Source organism: Ranitomeya variabilis, chromosome 3 (genome assembly GCF_051348905.1).
Source record: "Ranitomeya variabilis isolate aRanVar5 chromosome 3, aRanVar5.hap1, whole genome shotgun sequence".
Classification (NCBI taxonomy): domain Eukaryota; kingdom Metazoa; phylum Chordata; class Amphibia; order Anura; family Dendrobatidae; genus Ranitomeya; species Ranitomeya variabilis.
The window spans coordinates 402,101,204-402,118,380 of record NC_135234.1 but is presented as its reverse complement, the minus strand read 5'-3'; the positions used below and the strand labels follow the sequence as shown (position 1 = coordinate 402,118,380).

At 43.8% G+C, this 17,177-nt stretch overlaps 1 protein-coding gene across 1 annotated transcript in view; it reads right to left on the bottom strand.

Moving 5' to 3' along the window:
• Positions 1-17,177, bottom strand: part of LOC143817701 (uncharacterized) — a 385,700-nt gene that overhangs the window by 340,640 nt on the left and 27,883 nt on the right. The window contains exon 5 of the mRNA XM_077299189.1: positions 10,017-10,163. Coding sequence (XP_077155304.1) covers positions 10,017-10,163 — 147 coding nt within the window. The remainder of the gene's footprint in view (positions 1-10,016; positions 10,164-17,177) is intronic.

Genomic DNA, 17,177 nt, shown 5'->3' with positions numbered 1-17,177 from the left:
CCAGGTCAATGCCACACAGAGTTCTAGCAGCAGACACATCTCTACAACAACTGTTAAGAGGAGACTTTGTGCAGCAGGCCTTCATGGTAAAATAGCTGCTAGGAAACCACTGCTAAGGACAGGCAACAAGCAGAAGCGACTTGTTTGGGCTAAAGAACACAAGGAATGGACATCAGACCAGTGGAAATCTGTGCTTTGGTCTGATGAGTCCAAATTTGAGATCTTTGGTTCCAACCACCGTGTCTTTGTGTGACGCAGAAAAGGTGAACGGATGGACTCTACAGGCCTGGTTCCCACCGTGAAGCATGGAGGAGGAGGTGTGATGGTGTGGGGGTGCTTTGCTGGTGACACTGTTGGGGATTTATTCAAAATTGAAGGTATACTGAACCAGCATGGCTAACCACAGCATCTTGCAGCGGCATGCTATTCCATCCGGTTTGCGTTTAGTTGGACCATCATTTATTTTTCAACAAGACAATGACCCCAAACACACCTCCAGGCTGTGTAAGGGCTATTTGACCAAGAAGGAGAGTGATAGGGTGCTACGCCAGATGAGCTCCACAGTCACCAGACCTGAACCCAATTGAGATGGTTTGGGGTGAGAGGGACCGCAGAGTGAAGGCAAAAGGGCCAACAAGTGCTAAGCATCTCTGGGAACTCCTTCAAGATTGTTGGAAGACCATTTCCGGTTACTACCTCTTGAAGCTCATCAAGAGAATGCCAAGAGTGTGCAAAGCAGTCATCAAAGCAAAAAGTGGCTACTTTGAAGAACCGAGAATATAAGACGTATTTTCAGTTGTTTCACACTTTTTTGTTAAGTATATAATTCCACATGTGTTAATTCATAGTTTTGATGCCTTCAGTGTGAATTTACAATTTTCACAGTCGTGAAAATACAGAAAAATCTTTAACTGAGAAGGTGTGTCCAAACTTTTGGTCTGTGCTGTATGCGAACACAGTATTTGGAGACAGGGAGGGAATGGGTGTAGACAAAAGTATGGTGAGTGGGGGGATGGGTGAGGACGCAGTATGGAGAACGAGGGTGATGGGATGGGTGTGGTCACAGTATGGTGAGTCGAGGGGATGTGTGAGAAGGCAGTATGGAGAGTGAGGGGGTAAATATATGAGGAGACAGTATGGTTAGCAAGGAGGATGTGAGAGGACACATTATGAGGAGGGATGGGGAAATGTGTGAGGAGACTATTAAGGGGAATAGTGCGGGAGACGGTATGGGGGGAAGAAAAGTGTGAGTGGGTGCAAAATAAACACTGAGCTGTGTGTGTGGTGGGTAGCACGGGGCAGTCTAAAGGCACAAACAGGAGGGATAGTATGACAAGGAGGGGGAGCGTGGTGAGGGGGCACAGTATAGAGACTGGACCCTATAGAGGGGACAAAGTGTGAGAGGACAGTGTGAAGAGAGGGCCCAGTATGGAAAGGAGGGGGCAGTGTTGAGAGCATGTACCATAAGAGGAACAATATGGGTTCATATTTTGTGCAGGAAATATAGTGAGGGGTAATTATTTTTTCAGGTGCTCAGTGTAGGGCAGATTTTTGTATTCAGGAGCATTATAATGACACTGCTGTTTGTAAGGCTATTGTGTTGGGATGTGCTGCAGAAGACCGGAGAAGATGGAAGTCTTTAGAGATGAGCTGGGGATGAGAAAAATCATCATGGCAGCACGGTAACTTAGTGGTTAGCACTGCAGCCTTGGGGTCCTGGGTTCAAATCCAACTAAGGACAACATCTGCAAGGAGTTTGTATGTTTTCCCTGTGTTTGCATGGGTTTCCTCCTGGTACTTTAGCAGTGTGGAATTAATGGTGCTATATAAGTAAGTAAAATAAATAAAAATAAATAAATCATGGTGTCTGGACAAGATGAAGAAAAGGAAGAGAATAACTTCAATCAGTGAAAATGTAATCTATAAGGTACCTGGATATAAATGTTTTTTTTTCTGATACTGGCTAATTCTCATATTTATATTTATGTTAGGAGCTGTAAAGAGGTGTTGCAAGTTTGTGATGAGTCTGCAGTCATTCTTTGTGACTGCAGACATCTTAATTCTCACAGTGCGCACTGAACGCTGTCAGGATTCTCTGGTATTGGTGATTTGCATTTATGGGGACACATTCAAACTAGACATGTGTGGCCTCACTCAATGAAAATGAATTGAGCAAGCCAAACATGCCTAGTTGGAATGTGGCCAGAAGTATGCAAATCGCATAGTTGTGCTGACATGACAGTCCTCTCTTGCCCCTGGCAATGGAGAATCCTATAAGTGTGCGGTGCATGTGCTGTGAGAATTCAGCAGCCTGCAGTCATATAGAGTGACTGCAGACTTTCCTCTCAAACCCGGACAAGCCCTTTAATTATAAAATGAAGCCCTGTAGCCAATCCTAACTGCGTGTAATATACTCACTGTCAGGATTCAGCTCTGATTGCAGGTTCCAGCAGTCATCACATGGTCACTTCAATCATATGTGAATTTCATACTTACGGTCACGTGACAACAAGCTTCTCTTGCTGTTTTTCTCAGTTTTCACTGAACATTGAGCAAATTAGGGAGAGCAGCTCATTGGCACATGACTAAATGTGCAAATCGCATATGTGCCTGGGGTAAGGGGGTAAGACAAACTGAATTCTTGCCCCAGGTACCGGAAAACCTAGAAGCACCTCTGATTAGCACTATATCCTTGCAGCACTTGGGTCCTGGTTTCAAATCCCACCAAGGACAACATCAGCAAGGAGTTTGTATGTTCTTCCCATGTTTGCGTAGGCCTCCTGCCACACTCCACAGAATTTTCGTTAGAGAATTTAGATAGTATTCTCAGTGGGGAAAGGGATGTTAAAGTCTCATATTGGATTGAACTTGGCCCAAATTTGTATACATTTCCAACCGTATAAAGACTGAAGTGCAAAATGCAAAAAGTGCCTAAAACCTTAAAGGGAACCTGTCACCCCCAAAATCGAAGATGAGCTAAGCCCACCAGCATCAGGGGCTTATCTACAGCATTCTGTAATGCTGTAGATAAGCCCCCGATGTAACCTGAAAGATGAGAAAAAGAGGTTAGATTATATTCACCCAGGGGGCGGTCCCGCTGCGGTCCGGTCCGATGGGCTTTGCGGTCCTGGGCCTCCCATCTTCTTACGATGACGTCCTCTTCTTGTCTTCACGCTGCGGCTCTGGCGCAGGCGTACTTTACTGCCCTGTTGAGGTCAGAGCAAAGTACTGCAGTGCGCAGGCGCTGGGAAAGGTCAGAGAGGCCCGGCGCCTGCACACTGCAGTACTTTGCTCTGCCCTCAACAGGGCAGTAAAGTACGCCTGCGCCAGAGCCACAGCGTGAAGACAAGAAGAGGACGTCATCCTATGAAGATGGGAGGCCCCGGACCGGACGGCGACGCCCATAGGATCAGACCGCCCGCCCAGGTGAGTATAATCTAACCTCTTTTTCTCATCTTTCAGGATACATTCTGTAATGCTGTACATAAGCCCCTGATGCTGGTGGGCTTAGCTCACCTTTGATTTTGGGGGTGACAGGTTCCCTTTAATTAAGTGTTAACATTAAGTGTTAAAGACATGTATGAGTTTTTTGTGTTAATTATGCCAAAATTCTGGCACATTTAACATATCTCTTAGAATGACTAGAAATATTGAAATCACACTTAATACTTGCAAATTACCAGTCTGTTGCAACATACTGTGAATTACTTGAATGCTTCCACATACAGGTGCTTCTCACAAAATTAGAAAATCATCAAATAGTTAATTTCAGTTCAATACAAAAAGTGAAACTCATATTATATAGAGACATTACAAACAGAATGATCCATTTCAAGTGTTTATTTCTGTTAATGTTGATGATTATAGCTTACAGCCTATGAAAACTGTAATATGGCCACCGGACGAGTAATGGAGGGGAGATATGTGTCATTGTGACTATTAGCTGGGGTGATGTGAGTATGGAAGTATGCTCCAGTACGTATAGTGTTAAGACAGTTATTTGGGTAGCTCCAGGGCCAGGTTTTACGAGCAGTCATATGAGATGAGTGAGAATGACCAATCACATATCCCAACCCCAGGGGCGTGGTTTGGCTAATAAAATGAAGGCCAAATGGCTCATGCTGGGTCTGTGCCTGGAGGTGTGGAGACCTCCACTGTGTATGTGTGCTAAAGACACTGATCTCAGCGGGCGGACCTGCAGTACTATATGGACTGTTTATTTTTTCTGTTTGCTTTTCAATTTGTGCTGGGAAAGGCTGTTTGTTTGTTTTCCTATACAGAGCAGTTTATGCAGTTTTAATAACCTTGCTTGGACATACTTTATAACACCAGCGTAAAAAATTATTAAAATCCGAAATGTTGGCCTACTGAAATGTTTGTTCAGTAAATGCACTCAATACTTGGCTGGGGCTCCTTTTGCATCCATTACTGCATCAATGCGGCGTGGCATGGAGGCGATCAACCTGTGGCACTGCTGAGGTTTTATGGAAGCCCAGGTTGCTTTGGTAGCAGCTTCAGCTCATCTACATTGTTGGGTCTGGTGTCTCTCATCTTCCTCTTGACAATACCCCGTAGATTCTCTATGGGGTTAAGGTCAGGCGAGTTTGCTGGCCAATCAAGCACAGTGATTCTATTGTTTTAAACCAGGCATTGGTACTTTTGGCAGTGTGGACAGGTGCCAAGTCCTGCTGGAGAAAGAAATTTCCATATCCATAAATCTTGTCGGCAGAGGGAAGCATGAAGTGCTCTAAAATTTCCTGGTAGATGGCTGCGCTGACTTTGGTCTTGATAAAAGACAGTGGACCTGCACCAGCAGATGTCATGGCTCCCCAAACCATCACTGGTTGTGGAAACTTCACACTAGACCCTAAGCAGCTTGGATTGTGTGCCTCTTCACTCTTCCTCCAGACTCTGGAACCTTGATTTCCAAATGAAATGCAAAATTTACTTTCATTTGAAAACATCACCTTGGACCACTGAGCAATAGTCCAGTTCTTTTTCTGCATGGCCCATGTAAGATGCTTCTGGCGTTGTCTATTGGTCATGAGTGGCTTGACACAAGGAATGTGACACTTGTAGCCCATGTCCTGGATACGTCTGTGTGTGGAGGCTCTTGAAACAATGACTCCACCAGCAGTCCACTCCTTGTGAATATCCCCCAAATTTTTGAATGGCCTTTTCTTAACAATCATTTCAAGACTGCGGTTATCCCGGTTGCTTGTGCACCTTTTTCTACCACACTTTTTCCCTCCACTCAACGTTCCATTAATATGCTTAGATACAGCACTCTGTGAACAGCCAGCTTCTTTAGCAATGACCTTTTGTGGAGTGTGTCATTGACTGCCTTCTGGACATCTGTCAAGTCAGCAGTTTTCCCCATGATCATGGAGCCTACCAGGGCCGGACTGGCCATCGGGCAGTTCTGGCAAATGCCAGAAGGGCCGATGGCAGTAGTGGGCCGCTCGAGTGTGCCGCTGTCAGCACACTCCCCCCGCTGTCGCGGCACACTCCCGGCCCCGCATTCAACTATACCGGCGTCATAGACGCCGGTACAGTTGAATGCAATCATGGAGGAGAGTGCGTCTGCTGACGCCCCCTCTCCCATCATTCCCCGCTCTGCCTGCCGCTGACACTGCGGGTGCGCGATGACATCATATCATCGCGCACCTGCTGTGTGACTGGGCGGGCAGACTGCAGCTGCCGAGACCGGAGCCAGGAGCAGCGCGGGGCACGAGGAGAGAGGTGAGTAGAGTGTTTTTTTTTTTGTTTTTTTTTTAATCAATGAGTGATGACTGGATTGTGGAGCTATTGAGGGGAGGCTGCCTGCCTGCATTACATTCTATGGGGGCTGCCTGCCTGCATTACATTCTATGGGGGCTGCCTGCCTGCATTACATTCTATGGGGCTGCCTGCATTACATTCTATGGGGGCTGCCTGCCTGCATTACATTCTATGGGGGCTGCCTGCCTGCATTACATTCTATGGGGGCTGCCTGCCTGCATTACATTCTATGGGGGCTGCCTGCCTGCATTACATTCTATGGGGGCTGCCTGCCTGCATTACATTCTATGGGGGCTGCCTGCCTGCATTACATTCTATGGGGGCTGCCTGCCTGCATTACATTCTATGGGGGCTGCCTGCATTACATTCTATGGGGGCTGCCTGCATTACATTCTATGGGGGCTGCCTGCATTACATTCTATGGGGGCTGCCTGCATTACATTCTATGGGGGCTGTGCTGCATTACATTCTATGGGGGCTGTGCTGTATTACATTCTATGGGGGCTGTGCTGCATTACATTCTATGGGGGCTGTGCTGCATTACATTCTATGTGGCTGTGCTGCATTACATTCTATGGGGGCTGTGCTGCATTACATTCTATGGGGGCTGTGCTGTATTACATTCTATGGGGGCTGTGCTGTATTACATTCTATGGGGGCTGTGCTGTATTACATTCTATGGGGGCTGTGCTGTATTACATTCTAGGGGGGCTGTGCTGTATTACATTCTAGGGGGGCTGTGCTGTATTACATTCTATGGGGGCTGTGCTGTATTATAGTCTATGGGGGCTATGCAGCATTACATTCTATGGGGCTGTGCTGTATTACATTCTATGGGGACTGAGCTGTAATGCTGGATACAGCTGTAATTATATGTTATATAGTCGTGTTACACTCCCCTCACTTCTTGTAGCCTACAAGTGTACAGAGATATTATACAGTCACCATGTGACAAGTGGGCCTGTGTGACTTCAAATGCCAGGGCTGAAATTTAGTCCCAGTCTGGCCCTGGAGCCTACTCAAACAGACTAAGGGACCTCTTTTAAACGCTTAGGAAGCCTTTGCAGGTGTATTTTGTTAATTATTCTAATTTACTGAGATAATGACTTTTGGGTTTGTATTGACTGTAAGCGATAATCAACATTAGCAGAAATAAACACTTGAAATAGATCACTCTGTTTGTAATGATGCTATATAATATAGGAGTTTCACTTTTTGCATTGAAGAACTGAAATAAATTAACTTTTTTTATGAAATTTAAATTTTGTAAGAAGCATTTGTGTATATACTGTATATACAGCTCTGGCAAAAATTAAGAGACCACTGCAAAATGTTCACTTTGTCTGATTTTTCTCTTTATAGGTATATTTTTGAGTAAAATGTAAATTGTTCTTTTAGTCTATAAACTTCTGACAACATATCTCTGAATTTCCAAGCAATACATTTTGTATTTTTTTTCTGACAAAGAAAAATAGTCAAAATTAAAGGAAAAAAAAGTGCTTTCAGACCTCAAATAATGCAAAGAAAACAAGTTCATAATCATTTCGAAACAGCAATATTAATGTTTTAACTCAGGAAGAGTTCAGAAATCAATATTTTGTGGAATAACCTTTTTAATCACAGCTTTCATGCGTCTTGGCATGCTTTCCACCAGTCTTTCACACGGCTTCTGGTGCAAAAATGTAAGCAGCTCTTCCTTGCTTGATGGCTTGTGACTATCCACCTTCCTCTTGATTACATTCCAGAGGTTTTCAATGGGGTTCAGTTCTGGAGATTGGGCTGCCCATGACAGGGTTTTGATGTGGTGGTCTCTTAATATTTGCCAGAGCTGTATATATATATATATATATATATATATATATATATATATATATACCGTATTTTCCGGCGTATAAGACGACTGGGCGTATAAGACGACCCCCCAACTTTACCAGTTAAAATATAAAATCTTCTTAAAAGTCGGGGGTCTTCTTATACACCCTATGTCGTCTTATAGGGCCGGTGAATATGTGCCTTTTGGGGGGGGGGGGGAGTGATCCTGATGACGAGGGGGCGTCTCACAGGAAAGTGAGTATCCCCCATTACCTTATCGTAGCGGTGCAGCGTGGGGGTCTCAGTGCTGGGAGTGGCGGCGGCGGCTGCTGTGCTCTGGTGCGGCGGCTGCTGTGCTCTGGTGCGGCGGCTCCTCTTCTGTGTGGGGCCTCTGTGCTGTGAGGTGGCGGTGGCGGTGGCGGTGGCGGCGGCATATCTTTATCCAGTTGGGGCTCCTCCGGCATCTCCTTAGCCCTGGAGGCCCCGCCGCAACTCCATCGGTGCAATGCAGCGGCCATTTTCCCGGAGGCAGCTCAATAGGTGCGATGCGGTGGCCTCCGGGAAAATGGCCGCTGCTCAGATTCAGATCTCGTCCCGAAATCTCGGGACACGAGATCTGAATCTGAGCAGCGGCCATTTTCCCGGAGGCCACCACATTGCACCGATGGAGTTGCGGCGGGGCCTCCAGGGCTAAGGAGATGCCGGAGGAGCCCCAACTGGATAAAGATATGCCGCCGCCACCGCCACCGCCACCGCCACCTCACAGCACAGAGGCCCCACACAGAAGAGGAGCCGCCGCACCAGAACACAGCAGCCGCCGCCGCTCCCAGCACTGACACCCCCACGCTGCACCGCTAGGATAAGGTAATGGGGATTACTCACTTTCCTGTGAGACGCCCCCTCGTCATCAGGATCACTCCCCCTCCCCACCCACCATATACACCGGCGTACAAGACGATTCCCGGCGTATAAGACGATCCCCGACTTTTAAGAAGATTTTCGGGGGTTAAAAAGTCGTCTTATACGCCGGAAAATACGGTATATATATATATATATATATATATATATATATATATATATATATATATATACATACATACATGTGCAGTGGACTATGTATAGTTTTATTGTGTCACTGGCAAATGTAACATTTGTCTTGAAAGCTACAAGTCACACCTAGGTGTTAATATGTACTTCCCTGAGACAAGTAGGCTCTGTCCCCAATCTCACCAGGGAGTCCTGCAGTAAGCCAAGAGGAAAGGTAACATTTGGCACCCCCTAGGTCTTGGAAGATGTTAATTGCGGCCTGCTGGTATCTATCCGTGAGAACCTTTACACAGGGTGCCTCAAGAGAAAAATAATATATTCATTGGGGGGTGCGGCCGTGGCCCAATCAAAAAGCCAGCAATTATGATATTAACCTAAGGGGGCGGTCTAGAAACCTGACCTCCAGACCAAGCTATAATTTACGGCTGTATACAGAGAATTGTGTTCACATAATGGAGGCAGCCGAGCTGGTGTGATCCAATCTACATTCGTCCTACCCTCAGGGAGCAGAAAGCAACTACCAGTTAGATAATTTCTGTAAGTTTCTCCTCTTTATTTTTATACTGTTTTGCATAAGTTGAATGTGTTTTTATTATCATATTTTTATACCTTTTTCTTATTGTAAGCACTGACCCTTTTGTTATTAAAGTATAAAACTTTAACAAGTTGAACCTTGAATGTTCTAAAAGAATCCATAGCCTAAGGTGTGTGAGCCTTAAGAGTGATAGACATTATTAGTAATAATAGTCCGGGACTCATCGCCCGTGTATTCGGTGAGTGGTGGCAGCGTGTATGAGCGGGTGTGTGGCCTGGGTCGGAGTGTGATTTATGCTCCCATTACAGCATAGGACAGTGGTTGAATGCTGGACTGAGAGAGGGGAGATAGATAACCCTTGCAGGCACAACCCCAAGTCACGTGTGAGAGAAAACATGTGACGAATTAGTTACACCACGGAGTAAGGGATCCGTGACAATATATATATATATTTATATATATATTTATTTATTTACACACACACACATTTGGCTAGTTCTAAAGAAAGGGACCATCTTGGACGGTATGTAGCAATTTTTCTTGCCGATATGTAAAACACTGACAATGGGTACATAATGACAATGTCATTGCGAGAAAGAGTCCGGCTGTTTGCAGTGTAACATAAGCCAAGCTCTGGGATGCTATCAGACATTTATAAGTACATAATGCAATAGTGAATATCAGACATTATCTTGGGAGCAAATTTATGACTAATGCGTTCTTGATTTCAAGCAGCTTTGCCACAACAACATACGCTCTTAATTAAGCCACAGTAAATGTGTGTCTTAATAATATCTATATCAGGTCGGTTGTCATAAATGATGGGGTTTGTATTACTTACCAAAAGACCAGGGTCACTTGGATATTTACTAAAATGGTTTTGTACAAAGTTATTTCCTATGAGTTTGAATATCATTTGCCTTTCCTTGGGGTCATCAAGTAAAAATTGTATATTTTTGACAAAGGCAAAAGTAATCCTGTTCAATACCTGCAGAAGAATTGGAGTTAAAAATGTCATAGTTTTTACTTTTTAAAAGTGAAAGAACATTTTGATCTAATTTTACCAATCCACTAAATGACACAAAAACCTTTATTGATATACTGTATGGATTTCACCAAAGGGCACAGAGGACACATTAAAAAACAAACAAATAAAAACTCTATTTCATATTTCTATGTAGCAGTGTAGTCATTACAGGTGTTTCCAATTTTTGTATTACTAAAAGAGATTGGCCCCATTTAAGAAAAGTGTTTCCAATAAGTTTCCTTAGTAGCAAACACAAATTGCGTTTTACTTACCATGCCTGGGTCCAGTGCTGGTCGCAGAGGCTGCTCCTGGTGTTTGCTGCGCTAATGTCACGTCGACAGTGCTACAGGCAACTGAGCTGAGCGGATATGCTGATGTAGATGGCACAAGTCGCTCAGAGCCACTGAGCTAACTGATTGGCTTCCATGCTGTCACGCTCAGCGGCTCGTGCTGTCTACATCACTAAATTGTCTTTCTTAAACGTATAGAGAATAAGGAGAATATGCTAAAGCCACAACAAAGAAGCAAATTACTCTGGAAAACTGAAGTAACAGCAAATGATGAATTTGGGCCATAGTTTCTTCTTATCATTGGAGAACTCGACTGCCCACGTTTCATTCTAGATATCCAAGGATAATGTCAAGAGATAGGCTATGAGGCAGAGTCACCCAACTTCAACAGGAAGCAAGTTGTTTCTTGGAGAAGAAGGCTAGTACTTCAGTACAGAAAAAACAGCCTGACCAACACCAAGTTAGATCACAAATGCACAAGCAGGATGCAGCAGACCACCATTATAAAGCCAGGGGCAACACAGGTGCAAAAAACTGATGAAAGCAGCCACTCACAAACCTACCAATTCATGGAGGAGGTAACTGACTTGTAAAAAATGCACACCGATGAGGTTTGAATAGAACGCCAGTCACACAGGTACGTGTGATGCGTGAGGACCCTTGTCGTGGGTTGCGAACTTGTCTATTTTGGTCAAAATATCAACCAATATCTAATTTAATATTTTTATCGTATACATTATTTTTCATTTTTTTATTGCACATTTTACCATTTTTTGCAGGATGCCGTCAGGCCCTTTTCTGTTGTCTGGGTGAACTGGGGCGTCTGTCCTTGTGGGGTGCACTCAAAGTGCTGGACAGCCCGCCTGATATAATATTAGGGGCATCATTAATAGGATGTAAGTCGGGCATTGTGCATCACACGTACCTGTATGACTGGTGTTCTATTCAAGCCTCATTTCTGTGCATTTTTTACTAGGCAGCCACCCCCTACATGAATTGGTAGGTTTGCTTGTAATCAGTGTGTGTGCATAAAAGCTGAGTGAGTTTCTGGGATCCAGACAGACTCTTGCATCTTTCATCCAGCCACTGACGTCTCTGGATTGTGAATCATGGGGAAAGCAAAAGAATTGTCAACGGATCTACGGGAAAAGGTAGTTGAACTGTATAAAACAGGAAAGGGATACAAAAAGATATCCAAGGAACTGATAATGCAAGTCAGCAGCATTCAAACTGTGATTAACAAATGGAAAATCAGGGGCTCTGTAAAAACAAAACCACGGTCAGGTAGACCAACAAAAATGTCGACCAGAACTGCCAGGAAAATTGTTTGGAATGCAAAGAATAACCCACAAATAACATCAGCTGAAATACAGGACTCTCTGAAAACTAGCAGTGTGGCTGTTTCAAGGTGCACAATAAGGAGGCACTTGAAGAAAAATGGGCTGCATGATTGAGTCGCCAGAAGAAAGCCATTACTGTGCAATTGCAACAAAGTATCTTGCCTACAATACGCAAAACAGCACAGAGACAGGCCTCAAAACTTCTGGAACAAGGTAATTTGGAGTAATCAGACCAAAATTGAACTTTTTGGCCGCAACCATAAACGTTACATTTGGAGAGAGGTCAACGAGGCCTATAATGAAAGGAACAGCATTCCTACTGTAATGCAAGGAGGTGGATCGCTGATGTTTTGGGGATGTGTCAGCTACAAAGGCACAGGAAACTTGGTCAAAGTTGAAGGAAAGATGAATGCAGCACGTTATCAACAAATACTAGAGGCAAATTTGCGCTCATCATCCCGGAAGTTGCACATGGGACGTATTTGGATGTTCCAACATGACAACGATCCAATACACAGGGCCAATTCGACCTGTCATTGGCTACAGCAGAACACAGTGAAGGTTCTGGAGTGGCCATCTGTCTCTTGACCTCAATATCATTGAGACCCTCTGGGGAGATCTCAAGCGTGCAGTTCATCTTAGACAGCCCATGAATTTACAGGAACTGGAGGGATTTTGCCAAGAAGAGTTGGCTGCTTTTCCATCCGAGATTTATTTAATCCATTTAAAACATAATGAGCTCCAAGACTGCACTATAGTGCACACTGGGATATACTAGATTCCTTGTTAGGGTATTGATCCAGGGAACTAGTCTGATTGCTGTATGTGGAGTCGGGAAGGAATGTTTTTCCCCAGTGTGGAGCTTACTCTTTGCCACATGGGGTTTTTTTTGCCTTCCTCTGGATCGACATGTTAGGGCATGTTAGGTTAGGCTATGGGTTGAACTAGATGGATTTAAAGTCTTCCTTCAACCTTAATAACTTAATAACTAAAAATGCAACGCGTTTCGATCGCAGAAGCAATTAAATAAATTTAAAGAAGAAAATTCTTTTACCTTGAAGGAGCTGGAACAAAGACTCTTTTCTTTTACTATCATTCATATTCTCTGAAAAAAGGCCAAGAAAGCAAAAATTCTGCCGAGGTATGTAAGCTTTTGAGCACAACTGGGGTCTGTAGTCTTTATCCCGACAGACGAAGTCGGGGAAAAGAAGGATCATTCTAGGATCAGTAGAAATTCAACGACCAATCCCTTTGTTCACTCAAGAGGTAAGCTGCTGCCAGACGTAGTGGCTTACACCCTTCTCCCATTCAAAACACATGCACGCTCAGCCATGCATAAATGTTTACAAGTGTGGAAATTGTCTTTTCATAGAGGAAGAGGACTAGAACTCTAGTGCCACCTATTGGAAGTAGCAATCCTAACAGTCAATGTCGACCCTTTAACGAGCCTTGTCACATGACTTAGGATAATAGCCAAACCAGAATCTCAATTTGCAGACACTGTGTTTCGGGGTACTGCCCCTCGTCAGTGCAAAATGGAGATCTGGTTTGGCTGATTGAGAGGCGTCTGACCGAGATCCAAGAAGTATCGATTCTCCTTGCAGAGAGAGTGACATGATAAGCATGTCAAGGTGAGGAGACTTAAAGCCACAATGCTCCTCTGGGAAATATGCAAATTGTCTCTTCAGAGAGGAAGAGGACTAGAACTCTAGTGCCACCTACTGAAAGTAGCAATCCTAACAGTCAATGTCGACCCTTTAACGAGCCTTGTCAAGTGTGGGGCATGGGAGAAATAGACCGCTATCTAAGGTGTATGGACACTGTAAGTCCACATAATATAAAGTACCGTATTTTTTGGACTATAAGACGCACCGGACTATAAGGCGCACCCAGGTTTTAGAGGTGGAAAATAGGGAAAAAAATATTTGAAGCAAAAAAAATGTGGTAAAATATTTAATAACATAAATAACATACTATTATATGTGGTGTTATTATATATAATAGTATGTTATTATGTTGGAAGCTGCAGGACCAGTGTGGTGTCTGTGAAGTACGATATGAAGACGCTGGAGGGTGAGTATAAGGGCTCATTTCCACATGCGAGGCACACGTCCGTATCTCGCATGTGGAAACCAAGCTCTGGCGCCGGCACTTTGGAGCAGAGCTGTGCAGCTCCATGTGTTCCTATGCGGCCGCACGCTCCGCTCTGGAGTGCCGGCTCCACATCTTGGTTTCCACATGCGAGATACGGACGTGTGCCTCGCATGTGGAAATGAGCCCTAAGAATGGGTGCACAGGGCTTATAGTGAAAGCACCACTCCAGCACTGCAAAATAACACTGGAGTGCTGCTTTAAAATCCCATGGGAGAACTATAACTCCCAGCATGTCCTGCAGATCCTATGACATGCTGGGAGTTATAGTTCACCAAAGGAGTGGCAGAGTGCTTTATTGTGTTTTGTAAAGACTGACCTCTTAATTGTGGCAGCCAGCCACACTGTGGTGAGGTAAAAGCTGGAGCATCCCATGGCTGCACACACACAGAGCCCTCCCTGTTGTTGTTGCCTTTCCACAGCGCAGGACATAAGAGGAAGCTGCAGATTCTAGGTGGGAGTCTGAAGGACCTGTGATGATGTCAGAAGAGGGAGGGCTCTGAGCTGCCATGTGATGCTCCAGCCCGCCCACTTCTGACATCACACAGGTCCTCCCTGTGCACCAGACAGCTCAGCGTCCAGCACAGGCAGGTAGACAGCGATCTCCTGGCCCCTGCTGCTGCCTCCTCCTCCCCCGGACACACAGATTCTCCCCGGAATCAGTGCTGGGGAAACTGTGTGTCCCTGCTTAAGTGCAGCATTCATTTGCTGCTCCCGGCTCACCGCTCAGCTGATCGGTGGGCGGGGAGCCGCTAATAAATATTCACTGCACTTAATCAGCGGGGCCATGTGCTTTCCCCAGCAGCTGATTCCGGTCAGCGGGGACATCCTAAAGTGGGATATCATTGCGATCCCACTCGCTGCTGCCCCCCTCCCCACATGCTATATCCGTACTATAAGACGCACCCACACTTTCCTCCCAAATTTGGAGGGAAAAAAGTGCGTCTTATAGTCCGAAAAATACGGTAAACAACGGAATCCAACATATAACATATTGCAATTGAATGTGCACAGCCACGGACGATAATAATTGTCTATTTGACCATATCCCGCATAAGTCAGTTGAAGAATGGTCTAGTTTTTAATCTTCCCAATTAGCCTAAATAATATATAATTGGACATTCTTGGCATCACAGTTTATAGTGAAAAGCATTCAGTTTTATTTTCTACATTTAGAAATGAAGACCAGGTCTAGATTTCACCATGTTCCATGCTATAATTAATCTCTACTGCATCGGTACATGGCAAACAAAAGTGTGACTCTAGCGGAAATCCTACCAGCTAGAACTGTGAGAGATCATGCATCGCCTGCTAATGTATTGAATTAATATTTAATGTTGATCTGCAGGGAAGAACAAAAGTACAATAAGTATCATTGGCATCACTTTCTTTCTGTGCTGACATTTCCTTATTATCAGCTATTGACTGCCTTACTAATGCACTCCAGCAATGCCTGCAAATGAATCAAAAATTCAATCAAGAATCAAAAGTGAATGATCTGTGAATGTTTCTTTTCAATTTGTGCCAGATAATAGTCTCTGCATAATATTCACCTATATTTTATCATGCTCTCAGAATGGAGGCACTGCGGATTTTTCAGCTATGAATTATCGGGCACCCAGTGCTTAAAATTAATAAATGTTCTACTAAAAGTCAGTTAGAAACATAAAAGGAACAGGAAACAGAAATCACTATAAATTAATAATAATCTTTATTTATAGAGCACTAACAATAACATACCATTACTACTGAATTTAGGACTCTATGGCAGGGGTGTAACTAGATTCCTATAGCCACCAGGGCAACTTCTGAATCTGATATACCTCTCCAGCTTGCCGTTGCTTGGATGCCCCAGCACCACTGCTAGGGTCAATATAAGTCATTCCTTTCTCACAATGCAAAACCCCACTATATATATTGCTTTGGTGATTACTTTGCACACTCTTTACCTTTCAAATTTCAAGTGTATCATTTGTGTGTGTGGGTGCAGTATGAACGGAGATACAAAGGAATCACCCAAAAAGAGTGTTTTGAAATAATACAGAAGGATAAAACATTGCAATAATTTTCTGGGAGAAATATTTTTTTTTTAACAATTTCAATGGTGCCAACACTTCCATCCGTGACTGTATATACAGTGCTCAGCATAAATGAGTACACCCCCAACAGATTTTTCAGAGAACCTTAAGTTTCAGAATCAACATTTCCTATGGGATACAATATTACAAAATACTCCCACAAATGTTAGCAAACAAGATTTGTTATTTTCCTAACAAATTCATTCAGGACCATGTTGAAACAATAAGTACACCCACCAATTAAAGTATTGGGCTTTGTTTCCACAATGAGCTTTTGGGGAGTTCTTGATATTGCAGATTTTCTGCACCATTTCCGCATCCATGAAGTTAAATACCGGTAGTTTACTTGCATTTTTTCGAAAATACACACAGTAAGAAAATCACCCAAAACTAATTGTAGGAACGTACACAGCCGAGTAAAAGGGTAACAATGTTTTGAACTTTTGACTTTCAGTCTCCATATCTCAACATCCGCTACTGCTTCAAATGTGAGACTACCATCATTTTATAGGCAATCATCTTGGCTACCTCATACATAAATTTGACTTGCAGCTATTTAGAATATGATTAGTTATGCAGATTCTTGTCATGTCACTGAATTGTTACTGTTTTGCTTCTGATGGTGGAAAAATCTTTTTCTTCCTGTATACTACAAACTACAACCTGTTTCTCACATTCCTGAATAGCAAAATTCAAGCACAGGTAAGACTAATTATTCTATAACAAGTGTCCAGTACCCAGTTGACTATAAAAGGGCTTTACCTAAGAAAACCCCTTCCCATTTGAAACTGTCAGCAATGGCACCACATGGAAGAGAAATGTCACAAGAGCTGAAAGAAAAGAATAATTTCTTTACAAAAGAAAGGTGATGACTACAAGAAGAGCAGCAAAGCTTAACTTATCAATCAGAATACTTTAGCGAAAGTTATAAAAATATGAACAAACATGGAACTGTAACCATCTCACAGAGGCGTTCAGGCTAACCATGGAAATTAAAACCTAAACACTGGGTGTGTGAGATGAAAGCTAAGGAAGTGTATGTAATTACTCTTATGTCTGTTCTACTCTGGGCACTTTGTAATAACACACAGCTCTGTAGTGAAGTAACGTGAGCAG